The following is a 17,049-nucleotide window of genomic DNA, read 5'->3' as shown; positions in this document are numbered from 1 at the left end:
TCGGGGCCTCCGGGGGTCCGGACAGCGGCCCCCGCGCCCGGCGCCCGCGGGCAGGGCAGGGAGCGCAGCCCCGACTTACCCGACGACTCGCTCGCCCTCGGGTCCCTCGCTGCCGTCCAGCGCGCGGGCCGCCCGGGGCCTCAGCGGGCCGGCTTCAGCGGGGCTCCGGCCGGCCGCCCCGGGAGCCTCCGCGGGGGACGGACGCGCTGCCCGGCGCGCGCATTCTCGGCCGGAGGAGCCGCCCCGCGGCGTGCCGTCTCCTTCCCTCGCCGCCGCCGCCGCCGCCGCCGCCTAGCATTCTCTGCAGGGGAGGCGCGTCGGTGCCTGGCCCCGGAGGGGGCGCCGGGGGCTGCACTTGTCGGGCGCTGCCCCGGCCGGGCGCCCGTGCCCGAGGCCGCCGCCCCTCGGAAGACGAGCCCCGCGGGCCCGCGGCGCCTCTGCCCCCGCTCCCGGGAGTCCCGCCGCCCGCCCGCCCCCGACGGGGAAGCGGCGCTGCCCGGGGGGCTTGGAGGCCAGGGAGAAAGTGGGGAGCGCGTCCGGCGCCCGCTGCCCGGATCTCCGCTCTCCCCCAGTGGGCCCCGAGCCTGGTGTTTTTATTGATTCCAATCACCGGGGGCCAGCCTGCTCTCCCCAGAAACACTGTGCAATGTGTTCTTTCCTGGCTTTCATTAAAGAAACTCAATGCACTCTGGTCGCGCTGCTGAGCTTGCCTGGCAACCTGCCGACTCTCTGTGGTCCTCCCTTCCCTGGAAGAGCCCCAGCTCGCTGCCGGCTCTTTCTGCCCCCCCCCCCCCCTTTTCTTTCCTTTGCTCCAGGAAGGGTTTCAAAACATAAAACATATCACTCCCTTACCTCAATCTCAGTGTCTCTGTCTCTGTCTCTGTCTCTGTCTCTCTCTCTCTCTCTCTCTCTCTCTCTCTCTCCCCTAATTGAGTAGTTATAAAAAAGGAACAGTCATTTAGTGGACATTTTTTGCTTTAATGACATCTTTAATGAGAAGTTTGTGGAAATTAGGATCTTCCCCCTTCCCCCAATCCCCTGTATTTTTTGAAGTATTTGACAATAGCTGTTTTTATTCAAGGTCCGGCTTGAGATCTAATCCAATCTCACATCCTTAACCCCCCCCCTCCATGAAGTATGTGCTTTACATATATTAAGAACCGTGTAAAATGTTTGCTTGGATTGAATTGTGGCTGAATTGAAACTGGCTTTTCATTCTCAGAGCCCTAAAAAAAGGAATTAGTCTAGTTACAAGCATAACTCCCCTCCAGAAATGCTAAGGATTCTTACAAGTTGTATGTGCTGTGGCCATAAAAGCAGTCATTGCAAGTCAAAGACTTCACTTAATCGGAAGACTGATTGTTTAATGACAAGAGCCAGCGCAGAGTCCTGTATACCTGGGGGAGTAGAAATATTAGTTGATTCTCCTTTACACACACACACACACACACACACACACACACACACACAATAGGGGGCCCTTATTTTATCCACATGTTTTTTATTCATAGTAAAAATCACTAAAGAAAGAATTAGAAATACACTAAGGAATGAATCCCACTGTATCTGAGGTAATAGTAGTTATATTAGATTCCCTTTAAAAGCAGTCATTCACTAGAATGAGGAGGAATATTCTGCAAAAGTTCCTCCTCGTGTTTCTATTCCTTGATATATATTAACATTACCAATTCATTCCCCTGTCTTCCTCATGACTACTTCCTCATGATTTCCCCTCCCCACTTTTCCTCCTTTTTAAACAACTCCCGTTTCTCTCATCTGGCATAATTAGCAAAAGTTCTTAATGCCCTTTTGTGCCTAATTGAAAAAAAATAATGAAGATCTATCTAGAGATGTTAAGCACCAAGAACATTCAAGTTTACATTCAGAATTTCTTTAGCATGTGGAAATTTCTGTATTTGTGAACATTTCTGGGTATCCAGATGCACTTTTCCCCCATGTATAGACAATGGTAGAAAGGCGCCTTTCCTGGATCTGAAAGATACAAAGGCTTGTTCTCATTTAAATCTGGCTTCCTGCAGAACTCGTTTGAGGTTTTTCTGCCTGAGTTGAGTCTATAGAAACCTTTCCAAATCAAGTTAATGTAATTTCTTTTCAATGTCTCTTGCCAGCGGTTGTAGTAGTAATACAAGTTAGTTTTTATTAAACAGTTACATTTTTCTAAAGCAATATGTTTGTTTTATTTTTCTGCACAAGGTATCATCTTAAAACATTTTAGTCAGTGAATTGAAATGTCTTCAGTGTCCCCAGTGTTGGAAGGGTGGTCTTCTGGGGGGAAAGGGAGACAAGAGCTCATAGTTTCAAAATACTCAGTGAACCAATAGGCAATATTTTTATTGGCCTAAAAGCCAATAAAGATTGAATTGTTTTTATGCACTTTGGAGTACAATCTAAAGACTTTTCTAACTGGAGAACAGCTTATATTGCTGGGGAAATGTTTACTTTGATTTTTAAGCTCTTTTGGTATAACAGTGAAATTTAAGACTTTCTTTTGACTTGTATTGACTGTGTTTATAGATGCTAAGCTTTAGAAATGCAGAGAAACAAGAACCATAAATTCATCATAAGGAGCAAACCTCAGTAGTGATAGCTTTAAAATAATTTAGACTTAATCTGTGTGTTGGAAGGTACTGCTCTGCCTCTGCCCATGGGAAGTACTTAATAAATATTTGTTGGTGGTATTTCTTATTCAGAATATTCTTCATACAACTTGACCTACCACTGCCATTGTAGGTTTTCTTTTCCTAATTTATTGGAAAAGGGCCCAGATCCTAGAGGATTTGATGGGTTTGAAATTACATAGACTTATGGGGCTGTTTAGAAACAGACCCTATTTAATCATTTAGTCTATCCCCCTGTCTCCAGGAAGAGCTATCAAAAGTTACCACTTCAGACAGATTATTTTCTCTTTTTAAAAAATCTTAAAAACAATTCTCCAGAGAGGGAATCCTGTTTGCTTTTCAGACAGAGTCTTTAGAGTCAGACAGTTCTTCCTAATCGTTAACCCAAAAGTCCTTTCTGCTGTAATTTGAATCCATTTCTTTGTCTGATCCTCAGTGGAAATAGAGAAAATTTCCTGAAATGGGGGGAGAGACTGAAGAGAGGCGGAAGGGAGGGAATAGAAGGGGAGAGGTAGAAAGAAAGAGAGGAAGAGAGCAGTAGAGAAGGGAGAGAGAAGAGGAGAGAAGAGAAGAGAAGAGAAAGCAGGGAGGAAGATAGTGGGAAGAGAGAAAGGAGATAATTATTTTTTTGTTGTTGTTAATCCAACCTGCAAATGGATCTAAATCCTATGTATTAGTATGGTCAATTTAACTATTGCCTTTCCTGAACACTTCTTTCCCTTTTACTTTTCTCTCCCTTGATGCCACCTGTGTACTAGGACTAGAATTCCAAGGTAATCTACTCATCAGTGATGCTTTGATTTAGGAGTTGTCCAATGTCTCTATTGAAAATCTATGAACTGATTGTTGGTATTTTTCTTGCTGTTTTAAGTCATCCCCTGGGTAGTTCAACTCCCCAAATCTAAAGGAAAGCAGCTTGGGTTCCTTATGAATTTTTATTCTACTTTTCTTTTATTCTACTATTCTTATTCTACTTTTTTCAAGAATTCTGTATTATTAGCTATTTAAAAGTTTTTATGCAACCTTAAACTTAAAGAATTTTGGAGATACATATGATAGTGGCACATATGTCAAAACTGTTATTTTATAATTAAAACCTCATTTTTTTTTGTGGGAACATAGATCCTTGATCAACCACAAATGGAGAATGTTCTCAACAAGATGGAAAATTGGACTGAGTAATATATCCCCAACGATGATGGTTAAGTTGAAGCTGTATTGTTTTAAAACACATTTATTATGCTTTCATATGAAACTGTAACTTGCATCCATCATGTGTTCAGCCAAATTTATTCACTGTTAAGGATGCCTATGACTGTATAAACACTTTGTAGTTAGTGTAATCCTACAGTCTTGTCTCCTTAGTCAGACTGTGACATTTCCCTCCCCCACCCCACCCTTGACATTGGGTGGTCCTATCCCTTTGACATACCTCTCTCCTTCCTTCCAACCCTTTCTGGCTTTGGCCTTTCTCCCTGAAATCTCTCCCCATGTGTTCTGATGTAGAGTGGGTCTGTGAAACTAATTGGACTCTTGGAACACAAAGAGACAGTGTTGCCCAGAGACCAGCTCACTGGACTACCCCTCAGGATTGAACTCCACCAATCCCTCTATAGAAATGTTTTAGTATACTTCAGGGTGGCTGAGATTCCCTATGCATGCTTTCCTGCTATAGGGGAGGAGATTGGGGAGACAGGAGGAATGAAAGAAGACAATATCAAAAGCCACACCCAACCCAAAACAGAAATATTAGGCCACTTTGAACCCCCAGAATGTGTAAGGAGACATGGAATGGGTTTGGCAAAGGTAATTGGTAACATCCTGAAGCAATGTGATATGCTAATGAGAAAGTGCAGTGTCAACCACAGCTTTAGGATGATTGGAACTCTAGCCTCTCAGTTTTTCATACATTATTTCTTAGATTGGAGTGGGGCCAGTTAGTAGAGTTTTGGATAGACAAGAGAACAGAAAACTTTCCTCCGACTACTGCGACAGCTGCTCCTCTGCCCAACGTTGTTATTAACAATAGCTATCATTTCCCCCTTAAGCATTTTTAGTAATGTACTTTCCTTTACAGAAGAAGCTCAGGGAGATGCCTTGTTTTGACTAAAATCACACAGCAAATTAATGACAGAGCTGGCACTGAAACCCAAGTGTCTTAATTATTGCCTGACAGTCTTTCTTCTCTCCTTCCTTCCTCCTTCTTTCTTTCCTTCTTCCTTCCTTCCTTCCTTGCTTGCTTTTCAGTTTAAAAAAATTAAAACAAATGTTGTATTGTTGCTTTAAAAAATATCCCTGTCATTTCCCAATGACTACACACATAAACCCTCATATACACATGCACTCATTCTCTCTCTCTCTCTCTCTCTCTCTCTCTCTCTCTCTCTCTCTCTCTCTCTCTCCCCTCACATTATAAGAGAACAATTAAACAAATGAACACACTGACCTCTTTCCGCATCTGTAATCCACCACCCAAAGGAGGGGAGACATACATATCCCCATCTGTCTTCTCAAGTCAGGATTGGTCACAGCCTTGATTACAGTTCTAATTTCTCCTAGTGTAGTTATATTTTATGTTTCTAAAGCTCCTTCCAAAAGCCTTGTGTATTTGCTTATGTTGGCCCTGTCAGCCTAAGATAGCAGGACCAATAAAGATTATTTGAGTGTAAATTTGGTTTCTCTCCTCCCAATCAGTCTTGGGCTTACTCCCTCACATCTGATCTGTCTGGATGCCAAATGTGCTGGAGGTCCAATTATACATAGGATCCTCACTGGACCAGCATGTGTGCCACAAACAGTAACTCTACATGAGATGGGATTCACTATCACATGGTCATTCTGGCATCCAAACTCACTGGGATGGGGATCACCTATTATACCAAACTCTACATTGTAACTCATCAGGCTCTCGGGAACCTTTAGTACATTCTCTTCCCCACCCCAAGATCCCATGAAAGAGCTATACCATGAGTTGCTTATTGCCAATGATGCTAACCCATATTTTATTGAGTGATGTTAATTAGCAAAAACATAGACAGTTTTCTAAAATTTTTATCTTCAGTTCCAAATACTCTCCTTCCCCCTCCCATCCATTGAAAAGGCAAGAAATATGATACCCATTATACATATGAAGCAAAAAAGGGCAATATTAAAGGCAAAGGCAATACATTTTAATTGAATATATACTTTATGTATATAAAGTAAAAAAACCTAGAGAATATTCGAAGCATAGACTTGGCTGAGATTGCATTCATCATCTTCCACTTAAGCCAAGAGTCCCCAGCCAGAAGATTAGGATCTGCTGGCATAACTAGAAGTTTGTTGGGGGGTTTCTTTCCTGGCTAGGGAGACAAACTTTGTTCTACATTCATCTGTCCCTGACTTTGTAAATTTGAGCAAGTTATCTAAGTTCTTTGTGTCCCTTTTTTCTCATCTAAACAACTAGGAGGTTGGATGAAATGAAGGTTGAATGACTCACCCTTTCTCAAGACTTAAAGAAAATGAAAAAATTGCTATGCTTCACCAAATAGAAGTCAAAAAAGCCCATCTTCAAGAGAGTGTAAGGCTAACTTTGCCATACTTATTACCATCACATGATGATTCAATATATCTGGTAAAGATTGAATCTAAGATGGATATTTCTGGTACAGGTTACAGACATCATCCAATGAATGTCTTTGCCCTTGACTCTGTGTAACAGTATTATCAGGAAATATTACTAGAATATGAGAATTTTAGAAGAGATTTTGAAATCTTGAAAATCCCTTCCTTTTTGCCAAATGACAGTCCTGGAAGAAACCTAGATGATAAGGAAACCAATGTGAAGAGGTTTACCAAACTGCAGAGCCAGGTTTAGGACCCAAGCGTCTTAACATCCATAGTCTTTCCATTGTACCAGACATACCCAGAATCATAGAAATTAAAATGTGACTGGACCTCCATGATCATTGAAATAGAATATCAGTCCCTTAAGAGCATGTACTGTTTTCTTTTTTGTCTGAAACCCCAACATCTAATAATGTCCTGTGCATAGTGGAAGTTTAATACTTTAAAAAAATTGAGCCTGTAATTGAATTCCTCTATCTTTTACTCCTTCCCATATTGCCCAGAGGACCATAGTTTATTTATGCCTGGGGAAATTTCACATATACAAGGAGAACACCTTAATATTTAAAAGAATTCTTAACTCTTTTGATGTGACTCCTTTGGGAGTCTGGTGAAGCCTTTGAGGCCCTTCTCAAAATAAAATTTTGTAAATGCATAAAATAAAACACATTAATATTATAAAAGAAAGCAAAGATCAATGAAAATAATGAAATACTTTTCTCCAATCGAAGTTCATGGACCCTCTGAAATCTGTTGAAAGAATCCTGTGGGTAAATCTTTTTGGAAAGCAAGAAATCACTTATATACAAAATGAGTCATTTTCCTATTTTTTTAAGGGCACAGTACTGCAGGTCAGGTTAAAATGAGGTACATAAAGGCATATGTGTGTATGTATGTATATATATATATGTGCTTTTGTATATAACATGTATCATATATGTATATACACACCCCATTTTAAACAGACAAAAATGTGCATTTATGAGGCAAAACAAAACTAGAGAGAGCAGGGTGATATTCTCATGATAAAATTATGTTTGTGGAAGAAGCCCCATTTTATCTTAGATTTTTATCAGCAAATGCCAACACCACATCTACTCTCTCACCACCCCCCACATCTGTCCTATGTCATGCTACATTTTCATTCTGCTCTTAATTCTGATGTTTTTCTGAAAGCACTTCACAAGTCTTGGTCTTAGTCTCAGAATCATGACATTTCAGGGAAAAAAAAAACAAGTCTTTTTTTGTAATAGCAAATATAGCACTACTTTATAACCTAAGAGGGCACAAAACTAGCACTTTTTCATCAGGGGTAGCTGATAAGGGGAAGAGTAGTCAGATTGCCATCTTTAGCCTTATCCATTACAGCAGGCCCAGACCAGTTGTATTGGGACCTTGGGACCTTCTGGAAACAAATGATCTGAAATGATTAATGTCCTGGTTCCCAAAGGGATCTATCTTGGCCAGCAATCCAGCATTCAAAGGAACACAGGAAAAAGAGAGACAATTGGATTCAGTAGCAAGATCTCTGAAGCAAGAGAAATGAATTGGATTCCTCACTCTGCTTGCCACTTAGTACCTGGGTAAAATGAAGGTATTGGGCTACAGGACCTCTAAGGCCCCTTCTCATTCTGAATCAGGGGTTCTTGTGTAATATATACGGTTTCTTTTGTAATCTTATATATTTTATTTTATGCATTTAAAAACATTCTTCTGTAAAGAGTCATCTCCAGTCTGACAAAAGTTTCTATGCCCTAGATAAATGCTGGTATGCCTAATCCCCCTACTACCTCTTGAAGAGTAGGATCAGGACCAATCCTAGGCATCATGAAGAGTCAGATACACCTGAACAACAACAGCAAAGATGGACTAGATAGAGTGTTAACAGTAAAATTCTTCTGATAATATATATTATTTGAATAAAGTTCTATCTATTGGGGTATAGTTTTGACTGTTAAAAAAAAGGTGCCATTTTCCTCTTTTCCTTTTTAGATCAAGCTACATAGAATGTTACCTAATTTAAAAATGGCCTGTCAGTTTTAAGAAATTAAAAAAAAAGTTGTAATGGACCATGATGTTAATAAAACTTACCCTATAGCTAGGCAAGAGATAAGAAATGTATATCTTTTTAAAGGAATTTGGATATGACCACATGAATAGCCCTAATGGTAGGAAATTCAGTTTTTGTCTGAATTAAAATTGCCTGGTATGGTAAAGAGCTTGTTTTTAAAGAATAGATACTTTAGTTAAAAAAAAAAACTCCATCTCCTCTAAAAAAAGCTCAAAAAAACTTTCGTGAATCTTACAGATTTGCAATCTCATTAACACAGTGATCTATAATAGTAGTTATGAAATTTCAATTATTATAAATTTGAGAACTTTTTGAGTACCCTTCAAATTATTCTTGACATATAGCCAATTCTTTCCCCTGATTGACAATTCAGGAACAAAAACCTTTTCCTAAAGATTGTGTCTTCTTGGGTCCCTGAGAGTCCATATCCATGATAAAAGCCAGGGATGTGCAGTGAATGGAAATAGGTGAGGTAGAGCATGTATATCTGGTGCATTCACTAAATGCATATTAGGTATATGCCTTCAACCATTTGGTAGTCAGGTGAGGTGAGACTCAGCCTCACCTGCTGTCCCTCACCCCACATCTCTGAATAAAAGACATGTTATGTTTAGAGGACACTTTAGCTTTAGTTTCTACCAAGGTTTGGTACCAGATAAACAAAAAGATGATCACTTAAGTTCTTGTAGCTCCAAACCATAAGGCCGATGAAAATCAATACCTTGAGTTTCATAGATTTGGACAGAACAGATTATAAAAACTAAGTATAATTGTGTTCCAAGGGCCTTGGATATTAAAATAGTTCCTTGGGTTTGTAGAGGAGCTTGTGAACATAGGTTATAAAGCAAGAAACTAAAAAAAAAAAAATGAATGATGACTAATAAGTGAGAAGTTGTTGGAAGAACCCTTCCACCTTATCTTGTATGGCACCTGGACCAGGTCCAGTTGCCTCTGCTTCTGTCCTATCTGATCAGAATTTTTTCCTTAAAAAAATCTTCATCAGAATATTGGCCTTGTCTAGGGTTTGCTAGCAATCAATCACATGTGCCCCCAGCTCTCAGCTCAAATCCTCTCTGCCTCCCATGTTCACCTGATCACCTGATTTTAGCCTTGATTTTTAAACTCGACTTTAGTCCCCAGATTGGGCAAAATGATGAAATGTCAGCATATGATATCAGGCTAAGCAAATAGGCAGATGTGATTGTGTTCATGTTCTTTGTTGGGGGTGGAAGAGGAAGGAGGGAGGACTAGATGTGTGTAAGTTTTAAGCAATTTTAATGAAAATTACATGCACATACTTCCTGTGGGTACTTAAAGCTTTCACTGTAATACATATAGCCTGCCTATATATTTAAACTTATGTACCCAGAGAACACATTCTTCTAGAATCATAGGTCAGAAGGGACCTTAGAGAACACTCAATCCAGTTCTCTGCTGTAATGAATGAGAAAACTTAGATTCATAAAGATTAAGTGATTATGTGACCTATGCCTTATGCACAGTAGATAGGGCAGAACTAGAATTCAGAAGTAAGTTTTCTGTCTGCAAATCAAGTCTTTTAATATGCATATTTATAAAAGGTAATATGAAGCTTGTTCTTTGTTGTTCTTCATGCATCCTCCTTTTTACTCATTTCACACACACACAGACACACACAGTTTCATCTATGACAGTTACCTACTTTTCCTGCCCTTTCCCCCAAATTTTGATTCCTAGAATTTTATTGATTGCTATGAATAAAGATATATGGCTTCTTAAAATTTCTTTTTACAAAACAACATAGCATCAAAACCAAAGATATTTCAGAATTAGCAAATGAAATCCATATCCATCGCTTAAAAAAGATTTTGATCTAACTTTCTACACAAGAAAAATAAAGTAGATTTTAAAAATGCCCTTTGCCAAGAATATGTGGTTATTTTTGTTGTTTGTCCTTGAAGAGGACATCTGGGAAATGATGCTAGGACATGCACATAACTTGAATTTAAGTGAGATAGAGACAAAATCACCAGCCTCATTTTCTTCTCTGTAGCTGGCCCTGGATGCAGTGGAAGACTTTGGCCTTTTTAAACTAAAAATGGACAAGCTGTATAGGTAGTCCATCTCTTCATATGTTTTCAACAGATAATACTCATAGACGGGAATCTAGGCTCAGAATTAAACAAGAGCTTAATAGATAAGTTTGCCTTTGGAAAATTTCACAATTTTAATGATTCTTCACTTCTTTCTATACAATGGCCTCCTTTTTTAATATCCGTTTTCTTCTATCGATGCTGAATGTCTATGAGTCAGGGAACCATCATCTCTGAAAAACTGAAATTTCAAGGTATGTAAACAGTAAATAAGAAGAAAGGCATATCCATGGTTGGTGTGAATAGGCAACAATATTTTTTTGTTGTTGATATTGAGTGTTTCTGTCATGTCTGACTCTTCATGACTCTTTTTGGAGGTTTTCTTGGCAAAGATACTGGAGTGGTTTGCCATTTCTTTTTCTAGCTCATTTTACAAATAAGGAACTAAGACAAACAGGGTTAAATAATTTGCCCAGGGTCACATAACTAGTAAGTGCCTGATTCCATGCCCAGTGGAATATATATTGGGCCAATAAGCTGCCCAACAACATAGTACCAAAGGAAAAAAATGAAATATATAGGGTGTTACCAGGGAGATTTATGACTCAAAAAGAAAAGTGGACTAGTTATGCAACAAGATCAATTAGATAATCATTGAACAACTCAGGTTTACCATTGTTTTCATGCAATGCTAAATGATCTGCTGGAAAGACAACCTCCATCACCACCCCCAACAGACCTTATGTGGAAGAATTGCTGAGGACAGATCCCTAGTACCTTATCAGGAAACTGAATTGTTTTCATTTAAATTGTCTTAGGTAGATTCTGAAGATCACCTGGCAGGAGAAGATACCAGACACTGAGGTCCTTTCTCAACCTAAATTGCCCATGTTGTTAGAATGCCAGATGTACACTTGCCAAAAAAACTATTTTATGGAGAATTCACACAGGGTAGGCTCTCACAAGGGGGTCAGAAGAAACTGTACCAGAACACCCTGAATGTCTTTCTTAAGAACTTTAGAATTGCTTATACAGCATGGGAGACACTGGCACAGAACTGGCCAGCATGTTGTACCCTCATCAGTGAGGGTAGAGCATTCTGAGTTCATATTGGTCTGATCACCATAGTTAGACACACTATAATTTGTCTTAAACATAGTGATGTCATTTTGGTCTTGTTCAATGAAGGATAAGAACCAATCAACTAAGGATATGTTCAGGAACTTCATAGGATTGGAAATGGGACTGCATTATGATCTGCACCCTTGGCAGGACTGTCCATATCATAATAAGGTCCCAGAAGCTACTGGAAAGTATAGTCCCTAATTTTCATCTGTTTGACATATATCTGTTGTGATGAAGTTAAAACAGAACTTGGCATGTCTGCATGAGGGAATATGGGATTACAATCAATCACTTTCTAGGTCATGATATTAATATAGCTTCATGATGAAAGATACAGTTTTCATATAGCCTGAGATATTTTTCAAGGAGTATATCTGATGGTACCAGTGTTGCTTTCAATAACAATGAAGTTCTCTGCATATACTATCTTTAATGTTATACCTAGTAGAGATAAGAAAAAGCATGGTCTTTTGTGTTGACATTGGTCTCTTATTTGAAGGGAAGGTGTGGTCATGTTGGAAGGCAAGAAATTCCATAATTCAATATATTTGAGGCAGTTGGGATTTACCTTGATGGCAATGCTAAAGTTCCTAAGAGAACTATCAAGAGTTCTTAACTTCAGGAGTCATAAGATCCTTGGGCAGATTAGTGATGCTTTTAGGGCTTTTCTCAGGAGAATGTTTTTAAATGCATCAAATAAAAATCATATGCTTAGAAAGGAAATTAATTATATTGAAATACAATTATCAAAACCTTTTTAAAAACCACAGACTTCAGTTTAAGGAACTACTTAATAGGATAAATTCCCACTTTTAAGAAAGAAAAAGAGGAGGAGGGTGGGGATGGAATGAGAAAAGTTCTTTCTTTTGTTTCAGATGATCCAGAAGAGGCAAAGTTGTTAAACATGAGACAAAAGTTGTCAAGGGATTGGCATTTTATGAGGGGGATCTGGTGGGGAAGAGTCAAAAAGAGGAAGCAAAATGAAGAGGAGAGGAGGCAGGCAAGCAACTTGTTTTGTTTTTACTAGTCATCAGAGGGAGGGTTAGAGTTTTCAGATAATAGGAGGAATGTGTGTGGAGGCAGGGAAGGTAATGAGCAATGCTTTGAATGGAACTCTAAGGTAACTTAGACTTAGCCAGTAATATCACAATCTTATGCCATTTGACCTTTTATGTACAGGCTCATAAACAAATACTAAACATATTTGCTTTATCATTTCCCCAACCTCAGTTAAATGCTGTTAACTTCTATGGAGAAAGTGTAATATGGTGGAATGAGTTGCTATGTGAGAATCAAGCTAAGGTTTGCTTAATTGCTTTTATTTAAATGCATAACTTTGGGCAAAGCATTTAAATTGAATGAGCTTCATTTCCTTCATCTATGAAATGGAAATAATTTTTCTATTCTGTTACTAAGCAACTCTTGGAATAATCTTTGAAAAGTTACAAGAATGAAGTTGTTTGTGGTTTAGGTCAGTTTTAGTTTTTGTTGTTTAGTTGTTTCACTCCTCCCAGAAGCCTTGGTATAAATGTTACTGCTTTTTTAAATGAAAAATATTTCACTCCAATACAATAACATATCAAAGAGTCACTCTTACTTTTATCTCCAGCCTGAGATTCAACAGAGGCTATTAGGAGTAGGAAGAGATAGATAATCTGCCTAAAACTTTCTCCCCTGCTAATGTTTGCAATTCTACTCTGAAAGAGACATTTCACTGAGTTAAACTTTGGTTGCTCTTTTTCTCTTGTCTCTGTCTCTCCCCTTCTCCTCCTCCTCTTTCTCACTTCTTTTTCCTTCTCTCCCTCATTTTATTCTCCTTTCACCTTCTCTCCCCCACCTCTCTCTCTTCCTCCCCTCCATCCTTCTCTCTCTCTCTTCTTTTTAAAATGCAGACTGAAAAGCATTCCAACTAATGTTGCACATGTATTGCCTATAATATATCAATTCAGTTTCCTGTGGAACCAAAGGAGGCCATAGCATCACTGGGAGAAAAAAGAAACTTAGAAAGGTGAAGAAGAGAGCACTGCCTTTTTCATTATAAGAAACTCAATCTTTTTACCAATGCAAAGAGGAAATATATTAGTGACAGGATTGTGAAAACTCATAGTATGGCATAGTATGCTCCTTTATTTTCTCCATGGATTTTGCCTGCATGTTTGGAAGTTCAAGATTTTTTTTTCTTTTTATTTAGAGATTTAAACTGTCAAAATATCCCTTGATATGTTAGTCAAGGGTATGAATGAGTGAACAAGTATTAAGTATTAACTATCTTCCAGGCCCTATGCTAAGCACTGGCAATGTGAATTTTAAAGGCATGACAGTACCTACACTTATGAAGCTTATATTTTAATAGGGGAAGACAATATATAAGGGAGAATGGTAGTCAGAGAGGGAGGTTTTGGTTTGGAAAGTCACTGGAATGGTAAGTAGACTCAGAGGGTAGTTTGTTGACAAGTCCTTGGGCTGATTTGATTATTATTTCCAGAACAAGAGGTAAAAAGGCAGATATTTAGAAAACTTCCAGATAGGGAGCTTATCATCTCCTAGACTGTAAAATCTATAAAGGTAAGGATCATGTTTTTCCCTAAACTAGCACAAGATCCTAAGCACCTTAGACCCTCAATAATTGTTTATTGAATGGAACTAATGTTTCTGATAATGGGGAAATGTGTCTGTGCTGTCAAGTACACATTAATGTGCAAATATTTATATTATATTTTTATATCTGTTACGTCTCTGAATATATATTTATCTCTCTTCCCCCAGAACCATCCCTTATAATAGATATTTTAAAAATAAAAAAAATGAGTCAACAGAAAACATAATGACCAGTTCTAACTTTAGATGCAATAGCTTTCCTTGCTTTATTTTTTTCACTTTGCATTGGTTCATACAAACCTTCTTGTTCGCATTTATCATTTATTTCAACACAGTAAATAAATCCTTGGCTATTTGCCAATCAACGTTTCCTGACTTTGTTTTCAGTTTTTGCCTTTTCCAAAAAAGTACTGCATGAATATGTTGGCAGAGATTTTTTTTTTTATTATTGCCTACCACTGAGTGTTCAATTCTTCTTTTTCCAGTGACCTCTGCTGTCACATGAACAAAATCCCAGGGAATTGTGAAAGTTACTTCTTTTAAAGTATTTGCTCTGTGAATTTCCCTTCCTTCCATGGAACCAACACAGGGTTTTTGGGGTTCTTTTCAGGCAAATACAGTAAGTGATGAGGAAAAGCAAGATGAGCAGGAACTAACCCCAGAGGAAAGGAGAACCCTGGAAAGAAAACTGAAGAAGGAACGGAAGAAAGAACAAAGGAAGCAGCTTCAGGAAGCAGGGATTCATGTTGTAAAAGAAAACCCTCAAAAACCATCTGGAGCTGAGTTGGCCTTGGACTATCTCATTAGGTAAGAATCTTCAACACCTTCCAGATCATCCCTCCAATTTATTGATGCCACTTAGGATTCAGAGACCTAGATGAAGGTCCCAAACTAGAGAAACCAGCCTAACCTCTTGAAAAATTTCCTTCTGGTCATTGCTAAATACAGTATATTGTTTCATTCGAGCTGGCTGGCTTGTTTGAATAGTGTCATCCAACCCAAGTTTACCTGAAATGGCTTCACATGCCTTAGCTGTCTCTAAAATCTTTAAAAGATGGCCCAGAGCCCAGTGAAAGTTTGCATAAAGAACAGTCACTCTATCATAAAGCCCTAATACAAATGACATTGCTTTAATTTTTCCATAACAAGAGATCACCTAGTTGTGTTTAACTTAACCTAGAGGACACCAGGTTATTAGGAAGTTCCAGATCAGAGAGACTGTACAGTAAGTTGCACAAAATATGTGTGTTTTTAGAACCTGAGTATTTATAATCAGAGATAGAGGAAGGTGACTGTTGTGGATGTTTCTGGACCCTGACAAAGGTTTGACATTAACTAAGCTAACAACTCTGTGCATGACTTTTTAGATGATTATGGAAAACCATAAATCATGGACTGTGACAAAATTAAAAACCATTGTTAATTTAATCCTGTTTCCAATTAAGAAAGGTCACTAGTCTCAGGCAAGTGTACAAAATAAGAGATTGTTTTGACTTGGTATGGTAATGGTAGTTTGGTTTGGTTTTAATTTCCTATCCACTGGTAATCTCAAGAGATAAAAAGTTCTCATTGCAGAAAATAGATTTTCTAGTTTTCTTTAAAAGCTCAGGTTAAATGCTCCCTACTACAGGAGTCCTTTCCTGGTTTTCTCAACTATTAGTGTTACCCTTTCCTGTTCTCTCTCCTGCCTCCTCAGTCCCTTTTCTTTTCTCTCTCTCTCTCTCTCTCTCTCTCTCTCTCTCTCTCTCTCTCTCTCTCTCTCTCTCTCTCTCTCTCCTTTTTTTCCTTATCTCCCTTTTTTCTCTCAGCAAATATTTTTCTAAACAATCTTTTATTAGGTGACTACCATTCCTGGCCACAAGCTTATCATTTCTATATTTTAAGCTGTGATCCAAAAACCATCTTAACCAGTTGTTTGTGAAAGTTCTGCCAAGATAACAATACCCCAGCAGATTTAATAATAGTGTCTCTTTCTCCTTCCCCCCCCTCCCGTTTTCTCTCCCTTTTTCCTTTCCCTCCTTCTCTTTTTCCTTTCATTTGAGGTCTCCTAATTTATTCCCCATGAAGATGAAAGAAAATAATGATATTTCCAACTAGGGACAGGTAATGTTTCTTTTGCTTAACATTCATTATGAAGGAAAAGCATATTATCTGGTATCTTGGAGTAAGAAAGCATAATACCAATAGAAAAGATTCTGACCCTGAGCAAATATAGGGCAGATGATTTTTGATTTGCATTTGGAGGACTTTTTTTATATTTATTACTCAATTAAAGTGTCCTTTTGTTAGTGGTGACCCTGAAAGTTAAGGTAATGAAATCATTTAATCTCTTCAAGTCTTAAGTTCTTTTACTGTAAAATGGGAAGGTTTCAGGATAAATGAGATGATGTATTTAAAGTGCTTGGCAAACCATGAAACAGAAAGAGCCCTGAAACAATAACTTTTAGTGCTATCCCCATGGATGCTGATGGAAACTGCTCCCTTAAGAATCCTGGCTCAGTTAGCTATGCTACTCATTGATTTGCATAACAGGGAAGCATTGGATTTGGTATTCAAATTTCTATGTCATCTTTCCTCCCATTCTCATCATACTCTTCATTTCCTTCTAACCCTGACCATCACAAAGTAGACCTGTCATTTCAAGGAGCTCTTGGGTTCCATTTCCTCCTTTTAGAGTACACATTCACTTACGTTCTGAAAACCAAAGTCTTTGGTTAATTGTCAATTGTCAATTTTTATATTCAATTGCCAATTATACTTTACCTTGATAATACTGTGAATAATGAAAGCTAATATTTATATAGCACTTATTATGTGCCAGACTCTGTGTTAAGTGCTTTACAATTATTATCTTATTTGATAAAGTATACTTCTGTACTTTAAGAAGCAATTATTTTATCACTCACACAGATCACAGCCCCACATTTCCTTAGTAGGT

General features: G+C 38.5%; 2 protein-coding genes across 11 annotated transcripts in view; one reads left to right on the top strand and one right to left on the bottom strand.

The window, feature by feature from the left end:
- GPR146 (G protein-coupled receptor 146) overlaps nt 1-187 on the bottom strand; it is an 87,126-nt gene extending 86,939 nt beyond the window's left edge. For all 3 annotated transcript variants that reach the window (XM_074200974.1, XM_074200971.1, XM_074200982.1), the window contains exon 1: nt 80-187. The gene's annotated coding sequence lies outside the window, so the exon portion shown is untranslated. The remainder of the gene's footprint in view (nt 1-79) is intronic.
- CHLSN (cholesin) overlaps nt 1-17,049 on the top strand; it is a 382,075-nt gene that overhangs the window by 262,288 nt on the left and 102,738 nt on the right. For 6 of the 8 annotated variants that reach the window (XR_012471531.1, XR_012471532.1, XR_012471529.1 and 3 more), the window contains one exon: nt 14,722-14,918. Coding sequence is in view for 3 of the 8 variants with exons in the window: in XM_074200990.1 (XP_074057091.1) it covers nt 14,722-14,918 (197 nt within the window). In the remaining 5 variants the exon portion in view is untranslated. The other 2 variants (XM_074200992.1, XM_074200993.1) reach the window with 2 other exon arrangements.

The sequence above is a fragment of the Macrotis lagotis genome, chromosome X (genome assembly GCF_037893015.1).
Source record: "Macrotis lagotis isolate mMagLag1 chromosome X, bilby.v1.9.chrom.fasta, whole genome shotgun sequence".
In the NCBI taxonomy this organism is placed as follows: Eukaryota; Metazoa; Chordata; class Mammalia; order Peramelemorphia; family Peramelidae; genus Macrotis; species Macrotis lagotis.
Note: the sequence above shows the minus strand (reverse complement) of the source record. Positions and strands in the feature narration are given on the sequence as shown.